General features: G+C 42.9%; 1 protein-coding gene across 1 annotated transcript in view; it reads right to left on the reverse strand.

Annotated features, from left to right (window-relative positions):
• The window catches only part of cped1 (cadherin-like and PC-esterase domain containing 1), a gene marked incomplete at both ends in the record, with an annotated part of 146,348 nt that extends 122,807 nt beyond the window's left edge, over positions 1-23,541 (reverse strand). Inside the window, 6 exons of the mRNA XM_083662827.1 lie at positions 1,604-1,676; positions 5,375-5,505; positions 8,641-8,844; positions 20,328-20,475; positions 21,089-21,173; positions 23,463-23,541. Of these exons, the coding sequence (XP_083518953.1) occupies positions 1,604-1,676; positions 5,375-5,505; positions 8,641-8,844; positions 20,328-20,475; positions 21,089-21,173; positions 23,463-23,541 (720 nt within the window). The remainder of the gene's footprint in view (positions 1-1,603; positions 1,677-5,374; positions 5,506-8,640; positions 8,845-20,327; positions 20,476-21,088; positions 21,174-23,462) is intronic.
• Positions 23,542-25,878: the final 2,337 nt, after the last annotated feature.

Consider the following 25,878-nt stretch of genomic DNA (forward strand, 5'->3'; position numbering starts at 1 on the left):
GTGAGAAACAAATATAAAACAGACCCATTTCTTGGTGTAGTCTGAAGTATGATGAACAGCAATATCAGACTATCCTTAATCAATTGTTGAGTGTCTATGGGATTAAATGACATAATCATGATCCCATAGGCATCCAGGAATTGAGCGACATTAAGTAAGTGGGAGGAGGGGGGGGGGGGGGGGGGGCTTTGTCTAAGGAGAGGCCCACTGTCTCAGACTTTGAAAACCCCTCCCCTGAAATAAATGAGAGGAATGTTATGAGGGAGGATGCCAGGTCCTTTCATCCCCTCTCGGATTGCCTCCTGCTTATGGCCAGACTATTGAGTCGCCATAACACATTTGTATCAAGTGCCACTAATTATAGCGTTATCTGGTCTAGCCTCTGGTCATGTGTAACAGAATGGGGACGCATGAAGAGCTGTTCTCAAATGACACAGAGAACATGACGACAGGACAGAGTACAAAGCCACAGAGCCGAGAGGAGAACGTGTGGGTCAATCTACTTAAAGAAGTTCAAGGACGGTTATTGCTGTTACTGTGAGCAGTTTTGTGTTTCAGCTCTGTGTCAAAGAATAACGACGACAAGTGCACATGATGAAACCGTGTATGCCGGCTGAAAGTAGCTGGTGTTCGTAGTAGAAGTGGCTTGCTTTAGCTTGTAAGGTGAAAAGATTGAATTCAGTAGAAAGAAGAAATCTTTTGAAAGAGTTTACTAGTTGACCACTAGATGTCATCATACCCGCTTATATTAACTCCCATTCAATTTTCATAGTAAAAAAAAAAGTAGAAGTTGCACCAAGGAGGTGGGTACAAATACAAAGTAGGCTAAAAATGTAGTGTAAAATCAAAGTTGAATGTAAGCTAGTGTAAAATAGCTAGGAGAATCTATCTACTGTATCTATCTATTATATTTCTGTAGCTGTACACCTTTAACTATCAATATATGTGTGTGTGTGTGTGTGTGTGTGTGTGTGTGTGTGTGTGTGTGTGTGTGTGTGTGTGTGTGTGTGTGTGTGTGTGTGTGTGTGTGTGTGTGTGTGTGTGTGTGAGTGTGTGTGTGTGTGTGTGTGTGTGTGTGTGTGTGTGTGGGGGTGTATATACACCGTATGTATATATATATGATATATATATACACACACTGTGTATATAGTGTGTGTGTGTGTGTGTGTGTGTGTGTGTGTGTGTGTGTGTATATTTATTTTTTAAGCAAGAGTTCACATATAATGAAAGTCTCTGAATGCATTGACCACCATATATTTGTTTAGATTTAGATTAGCACTGTTCCGCATCTGAACATTTCACCATTCATACCGTGAACATTTTAAAGTTTGAACAAAGCATGTCGATTAGAAGGAGTGGAGTGAGTCCAAAGTGTTGGAGATAATAATAATAAAGAAATAGTCGGAATAGAATGAATGTGCACGTTTTCATCTGCACTCTCTTTTCCTTTTAGTAGCACTCAATACTACTACTACTAATGTGTAGGATGTGTCCATTGACAGTATGGCACCACCTAGAGGCCACAGAAACAAGAGCAGAACAAACAAGAACTGGCTGTAACAGGAATGAATAGATGTGTGAAGCGTTGTGACTGAAGTCTTACCTTGACTACGACAGGTCTGAGAGAGCCGCTGAAGTGGAGCCTGAAGGTCAGCAGCTGATAGCACAGCAGACACCTGCACCACAGTTCACATCCCCATTCATGATCAATGGCACTTAGGAAACCAACGGTACACCAAGGTGGAGAGCAGACAAAAGCCTTCATGCCTAGCCTGTTTAAAACCATGACTGTGATAACCAGTGTTGGGCAAGTTACTGAAAATTGGTCATTAGTTACATTTACTAGTTACTTCTCTCAAAAAGTAATTAATTACTTTAAAGTTACTAGTTACTTCAAAGTAATTCGTTACTAGGGACAGTAACTTTTGCGTTACTTTTAAAAGTCAGCTTTGATTGTCTTATTAATGCACACATTATTTAAGTGTCGCTGTGCCACAGTGTGGCAGTGAACATTCACTTATTGGGGAGGCTTATAGCCTACCAAGGTCATTAGCCTCTGGGGCTTATAGTCTATCAAGGTCATTAGCCACTGGGGCTTATAGTCTACCAAGGTCATTAGCCTCTGGGGCTTATAGTCTACCCAAGGGCATTAGCCTCTGGGGCTTATAGCCTACCCAAGGTCATTAGCCTCTGGGGCTTATAGCCTACCCAAGGTCATTAGCCTCTGGGGCGTATAGCCTACCCAAGGTCATTAGCCTCTGGGGCTTATAGCCTACCCAAGGTCATTAGCCTCTGGGGCTTATAGCCTACCCAAGGTCATTAGCCTATGGGGCTTATAGCCTACCCAAGGTCATTAGCCTCTGGGGCGTATAGCCTACCCAAGGTCATTAGCCTCTGGGGCCTATATCCTACCCAAGGTCATTAGCCTCTGGGGCCTATATCCTACCCAAGGTCATTAGCCTCTGGGGCTTATATCCTACCCAAGGTCATTAGCCTCTGGGGCTTAGCCTACCCAAGGTCATTAGCCTCTGGGTCTCTGGCTGCAGCTGCAGCTCTCTCCCCGGACTAGGTCTGAGGATCAGAAATGTCCTTAAGTTACTAGTAACTAGCCCAGTTACTATTTTAGTAACTGTAACTGAGTTCCTAAATTTGAAAAAGTAATTAGTTAGATTACTAGTTACTGCAAAAAGTAGTTAAGTTACAGTAACTAGTTACTTAGCAACTAGTTAGTCCCAACACTGCTGATAACATTATGGTTTACCAGGCTACTTGATTCCTTGTCCTCTTTAGTTTATATGCTTGTATAGTTATTTTAAAGAAAAGGTGCACAAATGTACAAAAAGGGGAGAATAATAGACCTTATTCGATTGACGTCACTCACATACGGGCACGCCCACCGCCGCCATATTGTTGACATTCCGCAGCGCGCTGTTTAAAAGTGAGCTTACAGTAGGACGCTAGCCAACATTACTAGCCTATTTAATGGTGTTTTTACTGCGTCAGGAGCTATTTCACAAAAGCGATAGTGTGCTGTGTAATAATACACGGCCCTAGTAATAGCAGCAATAAAAGCCCGGGTGTAGCTACTGTCCACAAACGTGAAGGGAAAGAGACTAGAGGCTAACGTTAGTAGCAAACATTGGGCTCATGCAAGCTAGCGTCAGATCAAACAAACATTTAACATTAAGGTTATTTACCTTTGCTGTCACGACAATGTTTGATGATGATGATTATGTCATTGGTGGCACAAAAGTAAAAATGTCAGACAAATTGCCACAGATGAAATAGTTATAACGCTAGGACTCAAGGGATTTGAAAGCCTTCAGCTCCTGAGACGTGTAGCCTATGCCAATACTGTATTCACAATGTCCGGTATGTTATACCTGGCAATATAATAAGATAAGATAAGATATTACTTTATTGTCAGACAGAGTCCGAAATTTGTCTTGCATCCACAGACACTTGTTTCTCATTGATACATACCGTACAACAGTGCAAAACGATAAAACAATAACAAAAGACAAGAATAAGGAAAGTGGCTGCAGCGCTTCCTTAGTCCCTATCTAGAGCCTCTAGCCTGATTCAACAGCTTGACAGCCTGCGGCACAATGAGTTCCTCAGTCTGTTTAAGCGAGCCCGTGGGACTCTGAATCTTCTATTTGAAGGCAACAGCTCAAATTCATTAAAAAGAATGTGCGTTGGGTCAGATATTATCCTACGTGCTAGAGACAAGATTCTACGTCTGTGGGGTTCCTGAAAGCTTGTTTCCAGTGTTTGTCCTACAATTTTAGAGCAAATACGGACTAACCTGCCCAGTCTAGCTTTAAGCTGCACCGACAGACAGCTATACCAAGCACTACTCCCATACAGCATTACACTCTGCACAATTGATTGAAAGAAAAGCAGCAAAATCTTTTTGTTCGCTCCAAAGGACCTGAGCCTTCTTAAAAAATAAATATGTTGTTGCACAGATGTAATCAATATGTGCACTCCAGGACAGAGCAGTGTCCATTTGGATGCCGAGATATTTGTACGCAGATAATGAGTTATATTTACTCTAAGTCAGTTTTTTTATAGGGGTCCGCACCTCCGACCAAACTTATTTTTTCATCACTTCTCTTTGACAAAGCCATAACTGTTGCTATACGCTCGGCCAGACTATGTTATGGCTGCGGTTTGTCAACAATATGGCGCCGGTCTATAAGCAACAGGAGACTCAAATAAAATAGAATAGGACTAAAGTTAAATCTAGTGGTGAAGCCGGACATATGCTGGTGAAAAGTAGGGTAGTGAACTGGCCAGCTGCTATAGATCAAATCACTGTGATGTCATGTGATGTCACTTCCGGTTTGACAACTTGATTTAGATTGCAAATTGAGATATCAACAAACTTGTTTATTGTTTATTTCTGTTGTCATTTTCATCCATAACTGTAACATTTAAAAATAATGTAGTGTGTATAGGCCTATACGAAATATTTACATTATTTATATTTACGTTATATTTCATCGATTGATGAAAATGTCAATAGATTTCCTCATAGTTTTTGTCATCACAACTTTGTTGTTATTTATAATGTCTAGTTTTCATCAGTGAAAATAGGTAATCAACAAACATTTTTTCGTCCATAGTTTTTTTTCTTCTTGCTTCTGATTTTCCCCCATTTTCTCCCAAATTGTTCTTGGCCAATTTTCCCCTGCTGCCCCGGTCGCTGCAGCACCCTCTGCCGATCTGGGGAGAGGCGTAGACTAGCACCATGCTTCCTCCGACACATGCGCAGTTGCCAACCGCTTCTTTTCACCTGACAGCGGGGAGTTTTACCGGCAGGATGTAGCACGTGGGAGGATCACGCTAGTTCCCTTCCACCCCCGAACAGGGGACCCAACCGACCAGAGGAGCGGAGGCGCTCGTCATAGTTTTTGTTGATGAAATTAACACTACCTAGCACTACCTAGCTAACACTACAAAACCGTCAATGGCGAAAAACACTTAAAAAAAATCCTTCATGCCGTCTGCAATCACCGCCCTGAACATTTTAACGTAGGCACATTTTATCTACTTTTAGCTACTGCACTTTGATCTATTTTTTATAACACTGAACTTATTAAAAATAGGCACAGCACTTTGACCTGTTAACACTGCTCTGTCAGTTGTGTGCTTTTTTTTATTGTGTGTATGTCTGTGTTTTTAATGTCTTTTGGAACATGCACTTTTGAAGGAGAATTTCTGTTGCTTTGTGACAGACAATAAAGTTATCTTGAATCTTGAATCTTGACAAGGCTCTTATCCGAAGGCGTAAGAGTCGTGGAACAAGGCTAGGGTTTAGTTAGTCTTTCAAGCACAATCACTGGCATCATGATTTGTGGATCGTTACCGGTGGAGAGAGTCAGCCTTCTGATTGGTCAAGACGGCAGCCATCAGCACCTGACCTACGACCTCCTTCACGTGCCCCAAGGCCTGCTGGGATGCTGCAGACCCCAGCTGCTGCAGCAGGAAGGTCTTCAGCTGGGAAGGAGAGAGTGAAACATCATCTGTCTGCTGCCTGACACAACTCACTTTAGACACTTTTCACACTGAATATATCATCTGTCTGCTGCCTGACACAACTCGCTTTAGACACTTTTCATCTGTCTGCTGCCTGACACAACTCGCTTTGGACACTTTTCATCTGTCTGCTGCCTGACACAACTCGCTTTAGACACTTTTCATCTGCCTGCTGCCTGACACAACTCGCTTTGGACACTTCGCACTGAATATATCATCTGTCTGCTGCCTGACACAACTCGCTTTGGACACTTTTCACACTGAATCATCTGTCTGCTGCCTGACACAACTCGCTTTGGACACTTTTCACACTGAATATATCATCTGTCTGCTGCCTGAAACAAATCGCTTTGGACACTTTTCACACTGAATATATCATCTGTCTGCTGCCTGACACGACTCGCTTTAGACACTTTTCATCTGTCTGCTGCCTGACACAACTCACTTTGGACACTTTTCACACTGAATATATCATCTGTCTGCTGCCTGACACAACTCGCTTTGGACACTTTTCACACTGAATATATCATCTGTCTGCTGCCTGACACAACTCGCTTTGGACACTTTTCATTGGTCTGCTGCCTGACACAACTCGCTTTGGACACTTTTCACACTGACTATATCATCTGTCTGCTGCCTGACACAACTCGCTTTGGACACTTTTCATCGGTCTGCTGCCTGACACAACTCGCTTTGGACACTTTTCACACTGAATATATCATCTGTCTGCTGCCTGACACAACTCGCTTTAGACACTTTTCATCCCCCCTCTCTCCACCTCCCACCCCACTCTCTCCCCCCTCTCCTCCATCTCCCCTCTCTCTCTCATAACCACCGCAAATTAAATCCCTTGTGAGTTCAGAGTGTATCTACTGACCCAGTGTGTGACCGTTCTACCCTTCTCGTTGTGTTTAGCTCGTTCACAGGAACGCGGAGCAGTCAAACAGCACTGAGCACTCCTCTGCCCAGCTGCACACAGCCCTAATCAGCATCACATGGAGAGAGCATGCCGCACAGAGCTGCCAAGTTTCACCCAAAGTTTGGAGACTTCGGGGGAAGGGACCTTAAAAAAAAAGTGGACGTTTGAAGCAAGATTTAGCGAGGAATATCTAATTTTAAATGAACAGGATTACGTTGTTGTGATGTCATTATTGGTCTTAACCATTAATATTTGCCCATTTCCTTGATTTCCTTATTATGATCATGGCATTGATTTCAACCATATCACCCAGCCCTACTTTTGGTATGGCCCCTTTACAAAAATGCATCAGCCGCCCCTGAAGGTCCGTCTACAAAGTAACGTTATTTAAACCGTGCGTCAATGGGCAAGACCGTCTGTTATGCTAAACAACGAACAACAAGAATACATGTCAGTAAGAAGATCTATTCAAATAGAATAATGATTCACAATAAAACACAGCCATGGTGCCAGGATTTCAATTTTGGATGTCATTTTGGATGCCTTTTAATTAGGCTATAAGTTAATAGCCTATGTTTGCCCTCCTTTGAGGTTTCCAACTGCGACAGTTGGAATTATTACAAGTGGCACAAGCAGGTACAGTATATTGCTCAAATCGTGCAAAAATAAAACCAGGGCTCGACATTGGCCCGGTTGCCAAAAAAAAAATAGGGCAACGATTTCTTGGCCTTTGGTTGCCCCAGGGGCAACCACGTTTTAACATGCAAAAAAATATGTACAGCAGCAAACAGCAAAATATACACCAAATAAATATGTTTTAATACTTGTTGTGAGTGACATATATGTGACATTTTATTGCTGTTACAATCGGAACGATGTTACTAATTACCAGTCATGCGGTGTGTTTAACAAGTACTGACTCGGACAGGTGGGGCTGCTCGCACACAATCACAGCGGCTGCAAGACGCACCGTGAAGATGTCAAAAGCAGATGAAGTCTGACTGCATGGGTCCAAGCCCCGACTTAAGGTCTCATTTGCTTCCCGCATCGGCGAGGACCACGATTGTCCGCACGGAAAAGTGAGTCAAATCAGCAGACGCGCCCCTCCACAAGGCTCCTGTGCAGACGGGTTTCGCCTGGCCGTGTGCACACCCCGAATTGTGTAACTACGTGGACACGGCTGGGCGGACAAAGTGGAGTTTTCAAGACTCCCGCTCACTTCCGCGAGCAGAAACCCACACAGTGTATACAAGCTGTAGTGGCTATTTGTCCTTTGTTAAACAATAAAGAATAAAGAAAAAACTAAACATGTTCAAAATCAAAGCCACTGGCACCAGGAATGAATCATATCTTACGCAGGGAAAAATAAGTCAATTGTCCAGGCAGGCATAGCGTTTCTGTTGATTTATTCACCATTTTCCAAGCAAACAGACAAACAAAAGATTGCCGCCTCTCTTGCCCTGGTAAAAAACCATAAACCCCTCCCGGTGCCTTGACTGAGTCTACCTGTATGCCCATATAAGTAAGTTCACCTGTGTGCACCCCAGCTGCCAGCACCTTCAAAATAAAAGCTTAATAAGTGCTCAAATTAACCAAATAATTATACTAATACTAATCAACCCAATTTAGCAATATTATTCTACAAAACTAAATAACTAAATAAATGTTTATTATTAAATACCACCAAAACAACCAATAGCTCCAACACTCCGGCCCCTAATTGTGAAAAGTGTAAACCCACAATTACTTTTATTTCTATAGGGGAGCTATTCTCTTTATCTGTACTCTGTCCCTACATAGATTCTTGTCTTCTTCACGACGTTTGCCTGGAAGAAACAAATAGAGGGAAGACAGGATAGAAAGAGAAAAAGAAAGAATAAATGTTAATGATCTTAGACTGTGGCCTCCAGGAGCAAGCAGATCTTTGTTACAGGTCTCTCCAAGACACTGGACTTAGTTTGGAGGCACACAGATCGGACTAATCCTTTCGAGTCAGACTTGGTGCTCAGCACTCGGCCCATCATCCAGGATCCTCTTGGAGCTGTAGGATCAGCAACAATAACAATATCTCCTGGAGAGAAGCTTCTTCTTGGCCTAGCCCATTTTTGACGTTCCTGCATCACAAGTAAGTATTCAGATGTCCATCTTTTCCAAAAGATCTCTGCCATATACTGTACTTGCTTCCATTTTCTTCTGATGTACAGATCACTCCGTTCAAAGAGTCCTGGTGGAAAGATGGGTTTTCCCTTTAACAGAAGAATATGGTTTGGCGTGAGGGCCTCAAGGTCATTAGGGTCATCAGAGACCTTTGTGATGGGTCTGTCGTTCAGTATTGCCTCCACCTCACAAAACAGCGTCAGCAGGCCCTCATCATCCAATACCTGCTGTCCAAGAACAGAGGAGAGTATGTTTCTGACTGAGCGAATCAGACGCTCCCAAACGCCACCTTGATGTGATGCTGCTGGCGTATTAAAGCTCCACTTGATCCCATCTTGAATCAAAGCGCCCTGGATCTTCTCATTGTCTTCATGAATTTAATGTCCTCTCTTGACATTTCCAATTGCTCATCCGATGTTCTTTCATTAAAATCATGATTGTATTGTTTGATGAGCATTTCTTCCAGATGTTCCACAGAAATTCGATTTGTTGTAACAACAGAGCAGCCAGTCTTGACTCTGCCGTCTCCACCACGAAGTGGTCCATTGATTACCCAGCCGACTCTTGTTCTGACTGCGTAAGGTCCTTTACCTTGGCTGTTAATCAGCTCCCAAGGCTCCATCACTTTTGGTGCGTCGGTTCCAATGAGTAAATCAACCTCTGCATCAACATCATGAAGCTTTATGTTGCTCAAATAAGGCCATTTTGCAACATCCTCCTGCTGTGGAATGTTCAACCTTGACACTGGCATAGTCTTTTGAGTTATGGTGTTAGGCAACTCAATAAAATCATTTGTTTCCATGCCAGATACTTCCAAACCAGACAGTATGGTGGTGCTTACAATCTTCTTTTGACCCATTGTTCTCAACAAAATGTTGGCTGGTTTGCCTCTTAGCCCAAGTCTCTTTGCCAAATCAACAGTGCAGAATGTACCTGAACTCCCAGGATCCAGAAAGGCATATGTGTGCACAACTGTATTACTCATCTGGCTTTTCACTTTAACTGCAACAATGGAGAAGACAGCATTGTCCTCGTCACCGGCCCCAATATGACCACATGTCTGAGACTGTCCAGGTGAAACATTCAGTGGAGCGCTCACAGATTCTTGTGCTGCTTTAAAGGATGTACTTTTATCCTTTTCCTCAATGTGGAGGACTGATGGATGCTTCAGATGACACACACTGCAATCCAAAAGACTCCTACAGTCTTTGCTTGTGTGACCAACCTTTAAGCAACCAAAACAAATTCCATTTTCCTTTATGAAATTTATCTTGTCCCGTTGCAGCTTCAACTTGAATTGTGAGCATTTATCCAGTGAGTGAGTGTTTTGTTGACAAAATAAACATTTGATGTTGCTTTGGGCAGAAGAGGACTTGATCTTATTATCAGTGTACATTTTATTCCTATCCTTCACTGTGGTGACACTGGTGGCAAATGTGCTTCCACTTCTCCTTTGCTTTGCATGACTGACATTGGAGACTTTACTGTGACTGGTAGCTTGTACATCTTGAATATTACCAAAAAGTGGGTCAGAAGCAATTTTAACTTGTTTCTCAACAAAGGTCACAAGGTCAGTGAACACTGGTCTGGATCCCCTTTGCTCCTGCAGATCACATGCAACATTTCTCCATTTTTCCCTTAGTTTATAAGGAAGTTTCATCACAATGTTTCTGAGGTTAGATGGCATGTCCAACTCCTTCATGTACATGATTTGTTGTGTTAAATTGGAGCAGCCTCGAAGAAACAGAAAATGATTGCAGTGCTTGAACATCTTCTGCTTTAATGAGGGGCCAGTTGAGAATCTTGTCCATATAAGCAGAAGCAATTTTGTGCTCATTGCCAAAATGTTCAGCAAGAAGAGATTTAGCTCTTAGGTATCCCTGAGCAGAGGGAAGATGTTGACAACTCTTAAGATCTCTTGGCTGCCCCCTAGTGTACTGCTCCAAGAATGTCAAACAGTCACTCAAGTTGTCAGTTTTTCCTTCCACACAATTTTCAAATGCTCTTATGAAGGATTGAAACTGAAGGGGGTCACCATCAAACACAGGGATATTTCTCATTGGCAGAGCAGATGCTAGATTTTGCTGAACCAACAATGCAGTGATATCATTCTGACGTTGCATAATATTCACAATATCATTCTGGGTGTCATTGTGTGCTAGGTTCAGATGGAATTGACGGCCTTTTTGTTGAGCATCATGATCCACTTGAGTCATTTGTGCTTGGTGGTTACTCATCACTGGCCTGATGTGAGTTTGTGTTAATGCAGCTTGTTTAGGCCTGACAGTCACAGCCTGGGCCTTAGGGTGAGATCCACTGACAACAGACTTTATTTTTCCTGGAACAAAATGATCAGCATGAGGATTCAGTCGGCTTGTCCTTTGACCACTTCTCCTCTCAAGATATGAGTTCATTCCGTCAGATCTTTTAGAACCACACTTTGAATTTATTTCAAGGACATGAAGTTTAGCATTGGTTACAGCCAGTTCGGTTTCCAGAGCAAACTGTTCCTTCTCCTTTCTTAGTTCCTCCTCCTTGGCTTCCAATAAATGTTTCTTTTGTAATGCAGCCATGCGCTCCATAAGTGCTGCTTTATCAGCTTCTGCCTTTATCCTTGCAGAAGATGTAGATGACGTTCTGGATATGTAAGATCTGGTGTGATTTCCCATTGAAATATTTGAAGCACTGTCCTCAGGGCTAATCTCATCATCACACATTAAGTTACCAGGAAGTCCAGTATCATTGTCATTGTCAGGAGATTCAATATCATTGTCCTTTGATGGCACATGTGACAGAAGGTTAATATCAGATCCAATATCAGCATTTGATTGCACATGTGACTGGAGGTTAATGTCAGGAGGTCCAATAGCAGCATTTGATTCCACATATGGCCGGCCAACATCAGATAACCACATCTTTACATCTTCAGTAAAATTATGAAACATGGTCATTTTCACATGAAAATATTTATTTTGCCTTTCAATTTCATCCTCCGGTAGATTCTGACTCATGAAACATTCATGCACGTCCTTAGCCTCCTCATAGCAATTAATGAATTTATCCAACTGAGATTGCACAGATTTAACATTGTCAGTGGATTCCATCAAGACACGCAGTTGCTCCATGTTCTTCTTGGCTTGTTTGCATGCAAAAGACCTCTTTTCTTGACTCATTTTTACATAGAATGCCAAGCCTTTTTCCGTCAACTTAGTACTCCGTTTTGAGAGCACAGACTGACTGTCACTCTTCTCTTTTGATGCATCATCAGGAATTATCTCCTTACTGGCATTTAGTGCAGTGTCAGCCATTTTGTCTCCTTTGTCTCACAACCTTTAAGTCTGATTGACTTTCCACACTCTTTCTTTGCAGCAGAGAAAATACAGGGAAACATCTTATGTTGCACGGGCACAGTCAAGATCCAAGATTTTCTGAATGAAACAATTGATATGCTCCATGGCTGGTATTGTGCAATATGCACATCATGATCCAAAGTCCGACAATTAAAACTCCCAATATTCATCCAGTGAAACAATGACTCAAACACTCCAATAGTGTAGCCGTTTTCTTATACAGCCTCCCGAGTTAATTTGTTCACATACCGATGCTGTAGGATAGATTTTGTATGTAGGCCCGTGGCTCTCCAGACGTGTTTTGTCTTGTCCAAAAGTCCTCTTTCTTTCACAGGTGAGTGATCCAAACTTCAAATCCATCAAAGTCCAAAGTCCATCAACAAAAAGCGTTTCTTTAAGGGTGGTTTTTTACTTGTGTAGTGGCTATTTGTCCTTTGTTAAACAATAAAGAATAAAGAAAAAACTAAACATGTTCAAAATCAAAGCCACTGGCACCAGGAATGAATCATATCTTACGCAGGGAAAAATAAGTCAATTGTCCAGGCAGGCATAGCGTTTCTGTTGATTTATTCACCATTTTCCAAGCAAACAGACAAACAAAAGATTGCCGCCTCTCTTGCCCTGGTAAAAAACCATAAACCCCTCCCGGTGCCTTGACTGAGTCTACCTGTATGCCCATATAAGTAAGTTCACCTGTGTGCACCCCAGCTGCCAGCACCTTCAAAATAAAAGCTTAATAAGTGCTCAAATTAACCAAATAATTATACTAATACTAATCAACCCAATTTAGCAATATTATTCTACAAAACTAAATAACTAAATAAATGTTTATTATTAAATACCACCAAAACAACCAATAGCTCCAACACAAGCTCCACATGTTTCCTCGTCAAGATTCAGTGTCTCTCATTTGCGTGCGACAGTCCAAACTTCAAGCATAATTCCAGCTTAACGCTATACTGCAAAGCATGTAGCCTACAACAAGCCTACAACATACACCTCGACCAGGACATCCTTCAAAAATGTTTTACCACCGCGTATATGTGCTGAGGAATGTTTTGCATCCCTGCCTCATCTGCCTGTCAGCCTGTCATGAGAGAGGGATTGCAGGGCCTTTTGGGGCCCTATGCAACATCTTAGAGTGGGGGCCCCAAACCACTGTCATCATAGTATCCCTGAATGAACATGAGGAGGCATAGGCTACTTCATTATCAATAACGCTTTTAATTAATAAATTAAGCACAATATGAACAATAACTGTTAAAAAAAAATATGAAAATGAAAGTTCACAAATATTAGTTAAACAAATCCTTTCAGTGCAAATGCATTATAAAAACAAAAAATAAGATTTGTTTAGAAAACGAAATGACACAAATGTATTATTATTATTATTATTATTATTATCATTATTACTACTACTACACCCGGTGCGCACACTGAATAGGCCTATTATACTATACTATAGACTATTATACTTACTTTTCTGTCACATCGTCATTATTAAGCCGGCTTTTGACTGCATAGTATCTTAATTACTCACCTCCGGCAACCACTTTTAAAAGTTAACGTCGAGCCCTGAAAACAGTAGGCTATCTATCATGTTGGTCATGCCTGCTGGTTCAATGTGCCAAAACTGAGTCTTAACTGCAAAATAATGATCAATAAACAAGTTTTCTAGACTGCCTGACTTCCAGTCCATACTGTATAGCGACATTCCAATTATAACGCCTACTCATTCATTTCCTCTCAGTATTACAGTAAGCAACTACAAGCAGTCTGGAGCGTGCCCCCCTGCGCACGTAGCGTGGACTGCGCCGTTCTGTTCTTGCGTGTCATATTTCCTTCTGTGAGGAAGCCAAATATAACCACGATTAAGGTGATTGTTACCCACTGAAGAAGAGCGAGAGGAAGTTTGTGTGATGAAACGTGAGTCTGGAGACAGAGAGCAGAGCAGGAGGGGTGACGCACGACGCACGGGTGCATGTACGCAATAGAGAGAGAGAGAGACACAGAGTGCCTGCATGAATGCAATAGAGAGAGAGAGAGAGAGAGACACACAGAGTGCCTGCATGAATGCAATAGAAAGAGAGAGAGAGAGAGACAGAGATAACCGGAATAACCGTCTGGTACGGAAACAGCTCGGCTCAGGATAGGAAACGCCTGAACAGAACAGTGCGTACGGCCTCCAAAATCATAGGACAGGAGCTCCCGTCCCTTACTGAGATCTACTCCAACAGACTCAAGAAAAAGGGACAAAATATTCTCAGGGACCCTTCTCACCCTGCCAATTATCTTTTTAATTTTCTACCTTCTTTTAAAAGGTTGAGAAGTATCAAAAGCAGAACAGCTAGGTTTTGTAACAGCACCTACCCCGAGGCTGTCCGTGCTCTCAACTCTTAATGTGCTGCAGGCTCTATTCAAGTCTGACACAGACAGATATTCTGTGTGACAGCACTTAATTTTAACGTATATTATCTTAACTTACCACAGCTGGTCGTGGTTCGGTAACCTCCCTGTGGGAGTGTTGTTTTACTTTGGTAAAATTGTATTTTGTACTTTATGCATTTATGCATTTTGTCACTTTTATCTCTTCTTTTGTCAGAATGTGTGCATCGTATGGGAGGGGAATTGTATGTCTTCATGTTTTGTTGTGTTCTGTGATTGAGCTCACTAAACCAAATTCCTATTAACGATGTTGAATGGCAATAAAGTATTGAAACTTGAAACTTGAAACTTGAGAAGGCAATTTGTGATTCTGGTGTGTGAAATAGCAAGTGTGGCATGTGAGCGTGTGAAGAGGTTAAATTGCGTGACTCTCACACCGCCATGCTGGTTCGTAAGGGAAAAAGGCTATAGGTTTTTAGAATAAGGATTTCAGTTAAATGCATGAGAGGTCTGTGTCGTTAACTCATTGAGTGCCAGCCACTTTTGGAAAACGGATTCTCCCAGTGCCAGCCCTTTCAGAGCGTTTTCAGTGATTTCTCAAGACCCACAGAATATTGTGTGATATACTATGTAAACACCGAACACGCCCAAAGAACGATGAGACTCTCTTGTATCATCAGCAAAAAAAAGTTTATTGATATCATTTTCCGTTCTTTATTTATCAGCAGTAGAAGATAGGTTGGTTTCACTAAAAACAGACGTTTCAAACTAGAAGCTGAGATAATGAGCCTTTTGTGAAATTAAGCATTTCAAGCACATCACTGACTCTGAAGCTAATATTTTCTGATGTAGTGACACCTCAAAAATAATTTCCTTCAATAAAACAGCGAAAACAAAGGAATTTTGATATCAAAATAATATTTTTTAGCTGCAACCAGCAGCGCTGGCCCCTGCGTGCGCAGACCCTACACCTACTTGCTGGTCTTGATTTACAGTTGGTGGGCATCAGCTATTCTAGCTTGTTTGCCAATCTGTCCATCGAGCCTGCTGTCTGGGTCAGTGTTGTATGGTGCCCTGCGTGCCCCACCCCCCTCAACTGCAAACTCCTCCATGGGAGTGTCTCTGGTGGCTCTCTGCTGCACGTTTGCTCTGCACTAGTGATGCGCGGGTCACCCAGAACCCGCCGGGTCCCGCGGGCTGGGCCGCCCCGCAGGCGGGCTGGGTTGGCAAATTATGAAAATATCGCGGGTGCGGGCGGGGCAGGCTCAGAACGTGACAAAGCAACATTATTAAATAATTTAGAGCAATGAAACACGCAGAGTAATTAACCTTAAAGACGTGAACTCTCTCTCACATGTAGGTGCACACAATCAGACAGACTCCTGCTGCACTCTCTATAGCCTACATGGAGTAAAGAAACGCTTCAATGAGGTAGCCTATGTGCTCTCAAAACAAACATTTTGGAAGGATTATTCGCTGTAATTATTATTTGAAGTGTCCATATAATGCCACGCAGATTTTCTGTTGTGGACTCGACTGTGATCTATTTGTCAACTTTACTGCAACGTGAGTAGGCTGTGAACAATTGAGTGCGCATGAGGTAATTAAAAGAAATCAGACAGCGAGTCTGGCCGTATCTGCAAGCCGTGTGCCGTGTGCGCACCTGCTGCACTACTACGTACTACTGCAACATGGCCAATTGAGAGCGCATGAGGTAATTAAAAGAAATGGGGAAGAATAAGAACTGTTTCTGTAGCCTGCCTAGTGCCTACCTCTACCTGCTACCTCCATTTGAAACACTGCGCGGTCACGCCATCCGCACTTTGGGGAAGCGTAGTCGGTCGCGCTATCTGAAGACCATGGATTCATTGAAGAAAGACCGACATGAAAGCAGCAGCGCAACTCATCCAGAGCAGGCCTAGGCTACAACTGTTGTCGTGCAGGGCAGCATGTGAGTGTCTGTGTGTGTGTGTGTGTGTGAGAGAGAGAGAGAGAGAGGGGGGAGAGAGACAGAGTTATTAGCTGCTTTGCACACCTTGGAAGCTCTGCTGTGCTCCTCCTGCGTCCGGAGACATATTACATTAAATTGGCCGTTGCGGGCTGCTGGGTTGGGCTGGGTTGGGAATTTTCAGATATTTTAACGGGGCGGGCGGGGCGGGCTGGCTCCAATGACGGGTTAGGTTGGGGCGGGCCTTAAAAAAACCTGACCCGCGCATCACTACTCTGCACGTTTCAAAGTGCGCTACACCCAGCTCTATTTTCACAGCGTTCCGCCGTTTTTGTCGCCGGCTCCCAGCGCTTCCAGCTGAGAATGATTTGGCTTTTCAGAAAGACGCTGGTGTCGGTGCTCCTTTTCTGGCAACTAATCATATGCAGCGGAGACGGAGGGGCTCAATTGTAAGAGCAGATTAGCTGCTGTTCACAGCTAACGTTACAGCATTTCCGTTTCCCCACACGGCTTCTTCTACTCTTTTTTCTCATCTTTCTCTAATCCGGAGAGCACTGTCGCCACCTAATGGGTCCGTAAAATAGCTTATACACCTTCAAAATCCCCCATACTTTTATAGGAGATGCATCAGGCTTTGATCCACGTCCCACCATCAAAAAACGCAATTGACGTCTTTAGACGTCATTGGCACTCTACGTTACTATTTGAATTGACGTCTTTAGACGTCATTGGCACTCAATGAGTTAACAAAGGTTTATGGGAGTGTAAATTTGTGTTCAGCAGGATCATCTTCACAAACCTTCTGGAAATGCGTTTACCCTTCAAAAGTCATTTTGAAGCGTTGAACACTAATTTCCACTCCCATTAACTTTTGTTAACCACAGACATTATTTCATGCATGTAACTGAAATCCCCATACAAAAATCCCATAACCTTTTGCCCTTATGAACGAACATGGCGGCAATTTCTGGGTAAGCCTACAAAAATGCGTCATCCCTGCGGTACTCTATATGATTAAGGCCATGTCCACACGGAGACGAGTTTAGGTGTATCCGCTAAAGTTTTTTGTCATATAGACGTTTCGTCCAGACGGAACCAGCGTTCTGGGAGTATACGTTCTGGGAGTATACGCTAATTTTTGAAACCGGGTCCCAGAGTGAATAAATCTGAAGACGCCACCCTTGCATTTCCGTGTTTACAACCCATACGCATCTTTCCTGAACCGATGACGCCATAGCCCCACCTCTCTCCACCAGCAACAATAACAATCATGGCACTAGCGTTCGTGCTACAGCAGCTACTGAGCCTGTTAGGGCTCTTGCAGCAAAAGATAAAGCTCCTCTATTACCACCGTCAGCAACAAGTGGACACGGAGAACAGCGTGTACAACATCCTCAGGGCTCCACAGCTGACTCTTCCCATCCACCCCTCCCCTCCCTTCATCGGATATTTCCCAGAAGGCTTAGCGGCGGCTAAGTTTTTACAATAACACAAACAAAATCAGGCTAAACGTGTTGGATAGAAATAATATTTATTTTTAATACAACATGCAATTCTGGAATATTTTAATATTGGACAAAATGAAATGAAATGAAATGTAAACCCTGAGTGTAACGGACATACTCGGGATGCTCTATATATATCCCTTGCAAATACAACATGAATAGGGAAGTGAGAGGTTTGACGACCACACAGGTTGCACTGTGATGTCCACTCGTGTCCACTCCATCAAGACTTTAGCTTACTTGACGCCACTTTTTCAATAAAAACACATTTATGCCATGAGTTTATATAATGTATATTTATGTTGCATCATTTAGCCTGTGCTGTGATGTGCAGGAGCGGCCAATACGCTGGGATGTGTTTGCAACATGTCTATGATCATGGAAGTGGATGATATCAGGAACGTTACCGATAGTTAACGTTCTATATTGTAGGCTACAGGGAGACCATCAGCCCTGCTGAACAGCTCTGCATTTGCCTGTATAGGTTTAATCATTTTATTCATCGACATGGAAAAACCTCCCTGCAAAGCCAAGGGTTTAAGCTGCTCGCTAGAGTGAGATACACATTATAGACTGTGCGCCCCTAGTGGTTGAATGCCATTATTGACGAGATTGTCTTATTCTCTGTTTTTGGTGTACTTTGTGGCAGCGTTACAGCGCCACTTACCGGCCTGGCATATATGGGGATGGGCCACAATGTGGCATGACACGCAAATAAAATAATTATTCATTAATTAATTCATTCATTCATTCATTCATTCATATATACTACAGCGGTTTCAGTTGTATTCAGGGGTTTCATGTGGATACACACATTTCTTGAAACGATTCCATGTTTATGGAAAACCTTTCTTAAATGAAAAAAAAAAAGATCGCTTCCGTCTCCGTGTGGACATGGCCTAAATGTTTTACTATGATTTCTTCACACTTCCAAATACCAAAATCACCATAAATACTAAGAATTGTCACATGACACCCCCCCCCCCCCTAAATTATCTTCCACCAATACATGCACTGACATCGGTGTTGGAGGGTCATATATCCACCAAGCTTTTTTTGCATGTCAAATGTTCAGGTAACAGGTGCAATCCTTTGGGGGCGGGGCTATAGAACGCCTTATAATATTCTCATGCATCCTATGGGAATATACAGTAGAACATGGGTGACGTCAAGGGACATCGTTGCATCGGCCTATGAACTGCGCCCAACGCCAGACGCAGCCCAGAGTAGTGGGCGTGGACCAGCGAACTCAATATTTTGGTATCGGCGCTACACGCAGCCTTAAGCATTTCAACCACGCCTTTTAAGCGTAAAATTATGCACGGTCTGCTCATTGGAGAAGTGCGGCCCGGTCAAAGCCAAGCGCTCTGCTCCCCCCTCCCTTTCATCCCCCTCTGTCTGTCTCTCTATATAATCTATTATTCCATATTATTATGCTTCTCAAACCAATCTAACTGCAGTTTAAATACTGCAAGCATGTAAATACGCTAGACTATAGCAAGATCAAAGTGAAAAGAATGTTCTAAACACATCGGCTAGAAAAAAATAGCGTATCCCTATGATGAGATTAGATTGGTGAAAGTTTGTCCAGAATGATATTTTTTTCTCTCCCCTGCTTCACAGGTAGGATGATGCACATAAATATAGCCTACATTATGTAAAGTCATTGCAGAAATGTGTTTTTATTGTAAAACTAAATGTGAAGTAGGGCCAATTTATTGGAGCAGACATCACAGTATAGCACATGACAGTAGAACCGCGTTACGCTGTCACTTATCTAAATCATGTTAAATCTACGAGGGATATATATAGGCCCAGGATGACATATATGTTTCACATAGGGTTGTGTTTGGATTTTGCGATTTTATTTTGTCCAATATTGAAATGTTCTACAATTTCATGTTGTGGTAACATTACACATTATTTCGATCTATTTCGATGTACCTTTCTATCTATTTAGGCTAATTTGGATGTGATTTATTATCGAAATGTATTAGCCCAATGCATGCTGGGAGATTTCTTTTTTCTATCGGACTTGTGTTGTGTCTGTCTGAGCGAGGGAGTCCGAGAGAGAGAGAACCGGCAAACTTTTTTTCAAGCAGTCGTATTGTGCCTGTCACACTGATGAGCAAGAGAGAGGGAGTGACCCAGAGATGGGGGACAGAGGAGAGGCAGAGGAGCGCGGCGCACTGAATAGGCCTGGTTTTCAAAAGCGCAAAGCGCTAAATTAACGCCAGGAGGAAAGATATCATTAGGCCGGTATTTAAGGCCGAAACGCCCATTCTCGCCCATTCTGGGACTGCGCCACGCCTATTTCGCGTAAAGCGCATTTCGGGGCCTAAAGCCATGTTGCTATCTTCCAGAGGCAGGCGCAAGGCACGTTTTTTGCGTTTAAGGCCAGTTTTTGCGCCAAAGGCCTGTGGGAGAATAGGGCCCATGGGGTACAAAAGACGTGAACAAGAGGTGTCCTAGACCTAGAGCATTGAACATGAGTCACAGAGACTGAGTCTGAGACTGACCTGAGTGTTCTGTCCATTAAGCTCCTCAGAGCTACTGATCACGCTACGGTCATGCAGGAAGGCCGTCAACGGGGTGGCTGAGGTGACCACGACAAAGACGTTCACCATGGCAACAAGAGCAGGGGGTGCAGATGGGTTGGTTGAATGTCTGTGGGGTTAGAATGAAACAGCAAACACAGAATGCATGCGTAAGTCATTACAGCTGTGAGAAAACACTGTCTGCTGTGACCATGACGACGGACAGTCATCACGTTGCTCTCGAGCGGTTGCGTTCAAAGTACAGTACAAAAACAGGCTTGCTTTCTCCATGAAAAGTAGGATATTCCATTTCCATGTGTATAAACTTTTATAGTAATTACAAGATAAAGATGAAATTGAACTTTGCAATGCTTTATTGGAATTAACATCATTAGAAGTCATAGTTTATAGCCTTATCTTTTGGTGAATGACTGTTATGTATTTAAAAATGACTACGTTTACATGGACTAGTGACCTTATTCTAAATAAAGACCATATTTCGATTAAGTTGTTTACATGAGTTACTTAATCCTATTGCTTACTCCAACTGTGACCTTATTGTGGTGAAGGTCATCAGAAAATGCTGTATGCTACAGTACATGGCAGTGTCTTATTCAGACTATTGTATTAATTGGGTTAATGTGGGTCAGTCCATATAAATGGATGAGGGTATTTGCAGTAATGGATGCAACCTACAGGAGTGCTATCTACAGTACATATATTTTGAGATCAAATTGACTGACCTGTCGTCTTCTGCTGAATCTTGAAGAACTCTGAGCCTCTCATTGGCTGATCCACAGGCATATGGCTTCATGGGTAATGCAAATCCTGAGAGGGTGATACATTGATAATTGGTATAAAGCACAACATCACTGTCCTGTGTTTGAACCTGCTCAGTATATAAAGCACAACATCAGCGTCCTGTGTTTGAACCTGCTCAGTATATAAAGCACAACATCACTGTCCTGTGTTTGAACCTGTTCAGTATATAAAGCACAACATCAGCATCCTGTGTTTGAACCTGCTCAGTATATAAAGCACAACATCACTGTCCTGTGTTTGAACCTGTTCAGTATATAAAGCACAACATCAGCATCCTGTGTTTGAACCTGCTCAGTATATAAAGCACAACATCAGCGTCCTGTGTTTGAACCTGCTCAGTATATAAAGCACAACATCACTGTCCTGTGTTTGAACCTGTTCAGTATATAAAGCACAACATCAGCATCCTGTGTTTGAACCTGCTCAGTATATAAAGCACAACATCAGCATCCTGTGTTTGAACCTGTTCAGTATATAAAGCACAACATCAGCATCCTGTGTTTGAACCTGCTCAGTATATAAAGCACAACATCAGCATCCTGTGTTTGAACCTGCTCAGTATATAAAGCACAACATCAGCGTCCTGTGTTTGAACCTGCTCAGTATATAAAGCACAACATCAGCGTCCTGTGTTTGAACCTGCTCAGTATATAAAGCACAACATCACTGTCCTGTGTTTGAACCTGCTCAGTATATAAATCACAACATCAGCATCAGTGGTCGTGGTGGTCGGGGAAGCAAAACCCTCGTCTTTCACACCGAAGAGCCGTGTTCAAGACTTACTATGTGTAAAGTCTAGATTTCAACCATAATCCTAACATTTTTATTATTTCAACCTAACCCAAACCCACAACTCTAACCTTAACCAAGTTGTTTAGATGCCTAAAACAACAGCCTAACACAAGTTGTGAACGTTCTTTCGGTGGTGTTCTTTGCACGTTGTAAAATTTGTGGTGGAGCGACTTTTAGGTCGTGTTGATTTGATGAAAGAAATGGCAAAATGATCTGCAAACACGAATGTAGATTACATTTTTCTGCCGTGAGACAATGTTGCCAACCGACACTGAGCAGAGTTTTAGCAGGGGGCAGTGAACTGCAATGAGACAATGTTGCCAACCGACACTGAGCAGAGTTTTAGCAGGGGGCAGTGAGGGGGTTGCAAAGGAAAGGATGGTCTCAGGAGGGTCATGTTTTTTCATTTTAACTATGGCTCACACAACACACTGAGACTTTGCTGCTTCTGTCAACATCTATGATGGACCTGAGCAGAGGAAAGACAATATTGTCATAGAGGCGAGGAGCACAATGCAAGTCTGTATGGAGAACAGAAGAGGGTAAAGGACATGGATGTAGGAGAACATAGGAGATCATTATCTGTGTAAAGCTTGTTGGCATTTTTATTGGATAATTATGAAAAGTTGCCCCAATGCCTGACAGAAAACAATAATTATATTTTTCAAAGACTCTTTTAATATAAGTGGGTGCTATGTTGATATAGCGTTCTTAATAATCCTTTCATGTACTGTAATCAGTCTTCAGTGGTTTATTTTCTTTTGGTCTGTGCACTAGGAGAGGGGAGGCCTTTCACATGAGCTACTGTAAATGGCTAAAAGCATGGAGAAAGTGTCCACCTTATTTCTAGATGCCATGATGCTTTACGTGAAATATGGGCGCTTCTTCTGGTGTAATCCTCCCAGTTTCTGTTCCATTACAAAATAGCGATGGTAATGACAGCAATAAAAAACCCACAGTTGTTGTTTGTATGCTGCCGTTAATGCCTGTAATAAATAAACAAAAGAACGAGGTGAACAGACTTTGCTGTGAGGAGCTGTCAGAAAGTTTCACCTGTCTCTCCTAACTATCCACACATCTCCTGTGCTGCTGACGTATCCCCAGTCTCGCTCCCTTCACGTCTGTGGACGGTAGAGATAGAAACAAACCACGGGGACTTTATTGCTGTCATTACTACAGCCACGTGTAACGCAGGTCACCATCCGAACACAATTGGAACGATACAGGTAACGCTAACAGCGGCTAGCTTCCTATAAACGCTGCTCCCCATAGGCTATCACTTGAGAGCTGAAGCGCTATGTCGACAATATGGCGGCGGTGGGCGTGCCAGTATGTGAGTGACGTCAATCGAATAAGGTCTATAGGGAAAGCTACAGCACCATGACATAGTCAGAACAAGCTTCATTCAAAATTAGAATGTCAAAAATTGCTCATAAACCACCAGTTTCTTCAGAACCTCTGCTTGTGTCCCAGCCCAGATAGCAGAATACTGTTGGCACTCACCTGAAAGCCGGCTGTCTTCGTAGAACTGGCAGAGGCCACCACCAGCATCAGAGAAGGCCTCCACCAGCCAAGGCACCATATTGACCTGAGGAAAAGAGAAGATTTGTGACCCAAACAATGGTACCACAATCATCAATCAGTTTTGATTGGTTTGCTTTCTCTTCAATTAACCCAGGAGGACCATTTTTCTTTTTCTAAAATTGAAATTGAAACCGAGAAGGTTGTCATCCAATCTCAGTTTCTATTTACTTATTTAATTTAAATGAAATTATTCTCCTTCTTATTCTCCTTCTAGACTAGAGCATGGCCCTGCACGACTTTTAACTCATTGAGTGCCAGCCACTTTTGGAAAACGGATGCTCCCAGTGCCAGAGTTTCAGAGCGTTTTCAGTGATTTCTCGAGGCCCACAGAATATTGTGTGATATTACTATGTAAACACCGAACACGCCCAAAGAACGATGAGACTCTCTTCTATCATCAGCAAAAAAAAGTTTATTGATATAATTTTCCGTTCTTTAGTTATGAGCCGGAGAAGATAGGTTGATTTCACCAAAAGGAAACGTTTCAAATTAGAAGCTGAGATAATTAGCCTTTTGTGAAATGAAGCATTTCAAGCACATGACTGACTCTGAAGCTAATATTTTCTGATGTAGTCACACCTCAAAAATAATTTCCTTCAATAAAACAAAAAATTTTGTTTGGCAAAATAATATTTTTTAGCTGCAACCAGCAGCGCTGGCCCCTGCGTGCGCTGCTGGTTGCAGCTTCTTGCTGGTCTTGATTTACTGCTGGTGGGCATCAGATATTCTAGCTTGCGTTTGCCAATCCTGTCCTGCTGTCTGGGTCTGTCTGGGTCAGTGTTGTATGCTGCCCTGCGTGCCCCACCCCGCTCAACTGCAAACCCCACCTCCGTGGGAGTGTCTCTGGTGGCTCTCTGCTGCGTTTGCTCTGTACTGAAAAGTGCGCTACATCCAGCTTTTTTACAGCGTTCCGCGTGTATTTGTCACCGGCTCCCATGCTTCCAGTTGAGAATAATAACAACTCCACAACTAATCATGCGGATGGGCTATCGCAGCGGACACGGAGGGGCTCAATTGTGGCAGCAGATTGGCTGCAGCAGGCACAGCTAACGTTATGCTTCATGCATATCGATGTATACGGATGCGATTTCCGTTTCCCCATGACTTCTTCTCTGTTTTTTCCTCGCCTTTCTGTAATCTGTAAAGTCTGTAAAATAGCTTTTACACATTCAACATCCACCATACTTTCACAGGAGATAGATCAGGCTTTGATCCACGTCCCACTGTCAAAAAACGCAATTGACGACTTTAGTCGTCATTGGCACTGAACGTTACTATTTGAATTGACGACTATAGTCGTCATTGGCACTCAATGAGTTAATCAGGCCCGCCAATAAATTCTGACAATCAATTTAATGTAGCCCATCCCTACTGTACGACGGTGTCTCTGGAATGGAAATACTTTCACTTTCACGCATATTGGCTGCACCCACCAATAATCTCTTTCTAACGGTGACATAAATAAAATTGACCAAAAAAGATTTTTTGGACTACCGTTTGGAGGCAAAGTGTTGTCTGTTGCCATCTTGGGGTCCTTGAGCAGCTCACGCGAGACGACACGAGACGGGGGGATTCCCAGAGCCGCAGCTCTGCCTGCTATTGGTCCATGGTCGGCAAGTGCACTCTTTTGAAATTGTTTTTCTTCTTCCTTTTATCCACGCAAGGCTAATGTGTGTGTGTGTGTGTCTGTGTGTGTGTGTGTGTGTGTGTGTGTGTGTGTGTGTGTGTGTGTTATATTACAATACACCAGTCATATACTGGAATGTGTCCAAAATGTATTTATTCATTATTTATGAATTTATGAATTGATTTTTATTTGTTTATTTATTGCTAATACGAGGGATCAGCCGAGCAGCATTTTGGTAAACAAACCGTGTCACTGGGTGACAACGGCAATGGAACCCTATGGAGCCTCAGTTTGAGCGTCTGACTCTAGCCGGCTGACCGTGTTTACAATTAAAAAACTGTGACAGTTCACACAACTTTAAAACGACATGCATATATACATCAACCTCTTGCGCTACTTCTGCTCTCACTCAGAATGCGTCTCCAGCCCCTTCTGGTACGACCTCTACACCCACGACTGCGTGGCGACTCAAATCTCTAACACAATCGTGAAGTTTGTAGACGACACAGCAGTCGTGGGGCTGATCTCCAGGGGCGACGAGACGGCCTACAGAGAGGAGGTGAAGGCCCTAGAACAGTGGTGCCAGGACAACCACCTCTCTCTGAACGTCTCCAAGACCAAGGAGATCATTGTAGACTACAGGAGGGGGGCGGGGGGCGCACACCCCCCAAGCACCATCAACGGCACAGTGGTGGAAAGGGTGGACAG

The sequence above is a fragment of the Poromitra crassiceps genome (genome assembly GCF_964638095.1).
Source record: "Poromitra crassiceps genome assembly, chromosome: 2".
Classification (NCBI taxonomy): Eukaryota; Metazoa; Chordata; class Actinopteri; order Beryciformes; family Melamphaidae; genus Poromitra; species Poromitra crassiceps.